General features: G+C 35.8%; 1 protein-coding gene across 1 annotated transcript; it reads left to right on the top strand.

Annotated features, from left to right (window-relative positions):
* The first annotated feature begins 300 nt into the window (after positions 1 to 300).
* On the top strand, positions 301 to 1224 carry MRPL11 (mitochondrial ribosomal protein L11). The gene has a single exon (XM_011012877.1). The coding sequence runs from the start codon at positions 364 to 366 to the stop codon at positions 829 to 831; it is 468 nt and encodes a 155-aa protein (XP_011011179.1). The 5' UTR covers positions 301 to 363; the 3' UTR covers positions 832 to 1224.
* The last annotated feature ends 257 nt before the right edge of the window (positions 1225 to 1481 follow it).

The following is a 1481-nucleotide window of genomic DNA, read 5'->3' as shown; positions in this document are numbered from 1 at the left end:
TTTGCACATGTACAATTGTTTTTTTAAAATTATACTAATTCTATGGTATCTTATTTAAAAAAATAAAAAATAAAAAGCCAAATATAGTAATTTATCATTTAATGTATTTTCCCCCTTCCTTTACCATTTAAGGTGGATGCACCATTCTGCATTGAAAGAAATTAAGAATCTTTTTAGTGGTTTTTTCCGACAACAAAAATGTTAAAAAACTAATAATTATGCGTATTGTTGGGTTGTGCATGGGCTGGGCCAAGCTTATTATCCATAGATTAAACACATGAATTGAACGAAATCCCAGAACCCCAAGTCCAATAAATTAAAACCCTCGAAACACCCATCATTTCTCTCCTGAAAACCCACACCATGGCAACCCTCAAAGAGATCTTAACCCGCCGTCCAGTGGCAGCCACCACCCGCCTCCCCGTCCCAGCCGGCGGAGCAAGACCAGCACCACCAGTAGGTCCAGCACTAGGTCAATACCGTCTAAATCTAATGGCTTTTTGCAAAGACTTCAATGCAAGAACTCAAAAGTACAAACCAGACACTCCCATGTCTGTTACCATAACAGCTTTTAAAGACAACACTTTTGAGTTCACAGTTAAGTCACCTTCTGTTACTTGGTACTTAAAAAAAGCAGCAGGGATTGAATCAGGTAGTGGTAGACCAGGACACGTGGAAGCTTCTACTGTGACTTTGAAACATGTTTATGAGATTGCTAAGGTGAAACAATCAGACCCTTATTGTCAATATATGTCTCTTGAGTCTATTTGTAAGTCCATCATTGGCACTGCTAATACCATGGGAATTAAGGTTGTTAAGGACTTAGATTAGTGTCTAAACATTTCTGGGTTTTTAATGATGTTTTGGGTTTCTTTGAGGGTTTTGTTTCTTTTCTAACGCTGTGCACTTGTTTCAACTTTCAATCTGGAATTGCCCCATTAAACAAAAAGTTTCGATCTTGAATTGAATAAGATAAGCTTCTGTAGTGATAGAGTGTTGCTTAATGCGTTGGTTTTTTACCGGCTTCAAGTTTTAATGCTGTATTACGATAGGTGTCAAGTGGAAGCGCAGTGATGGAAAGGAACTTTCAGTCTTGAATCGATAATATATATAATTTTTTTGAGTAATGTGTAACTATATTTGGTTGGATGAATTTGGAGCAATTTGATTGTGAATTTTTGTAGTGGCAGTGGCACTTTCGTCTAGCATTACCTTTTATGTTTAGTTGTTTTATAAATTGTGTTTAACGGCAATGATAATGGCATTGCAATTAACCAATTATTAGCTAGGTTGCTTCTTGATAAAGTTGAGAAAGCTGGATGTTTTGTAACATTTTAGTCATTTGATGAATGGATTATTTTGGATGATTGATTTTTTCTAAGAATTGCCCTAAAGTCCCCATCTTGAATTTAATAAAGATATCTTTACTGCTTATATTTAGTTAAATGAGTGAATTGTGATCCAGGTTTGGTGTGAAATGT

Source organism: Populus euphratica, unplaced genomic scaffold, assembly GCF_000495115.2.
Source record: "Populus euphratica unplaced genomic scaffold, PopEup_1.0 scaffold778.1, whole genome shotgun sequence".
Classification (NCBI taxonomy): domain Eukaryota; kingdom Viridiplantae; phylum Streptophyta; class Magnoliopsida; order Malpighiales; family Salicaceae; genus Populus; species Populus euphratica.
This window is presented reverse-complemented; position numbering and strand designations above follow the sequence as displayed.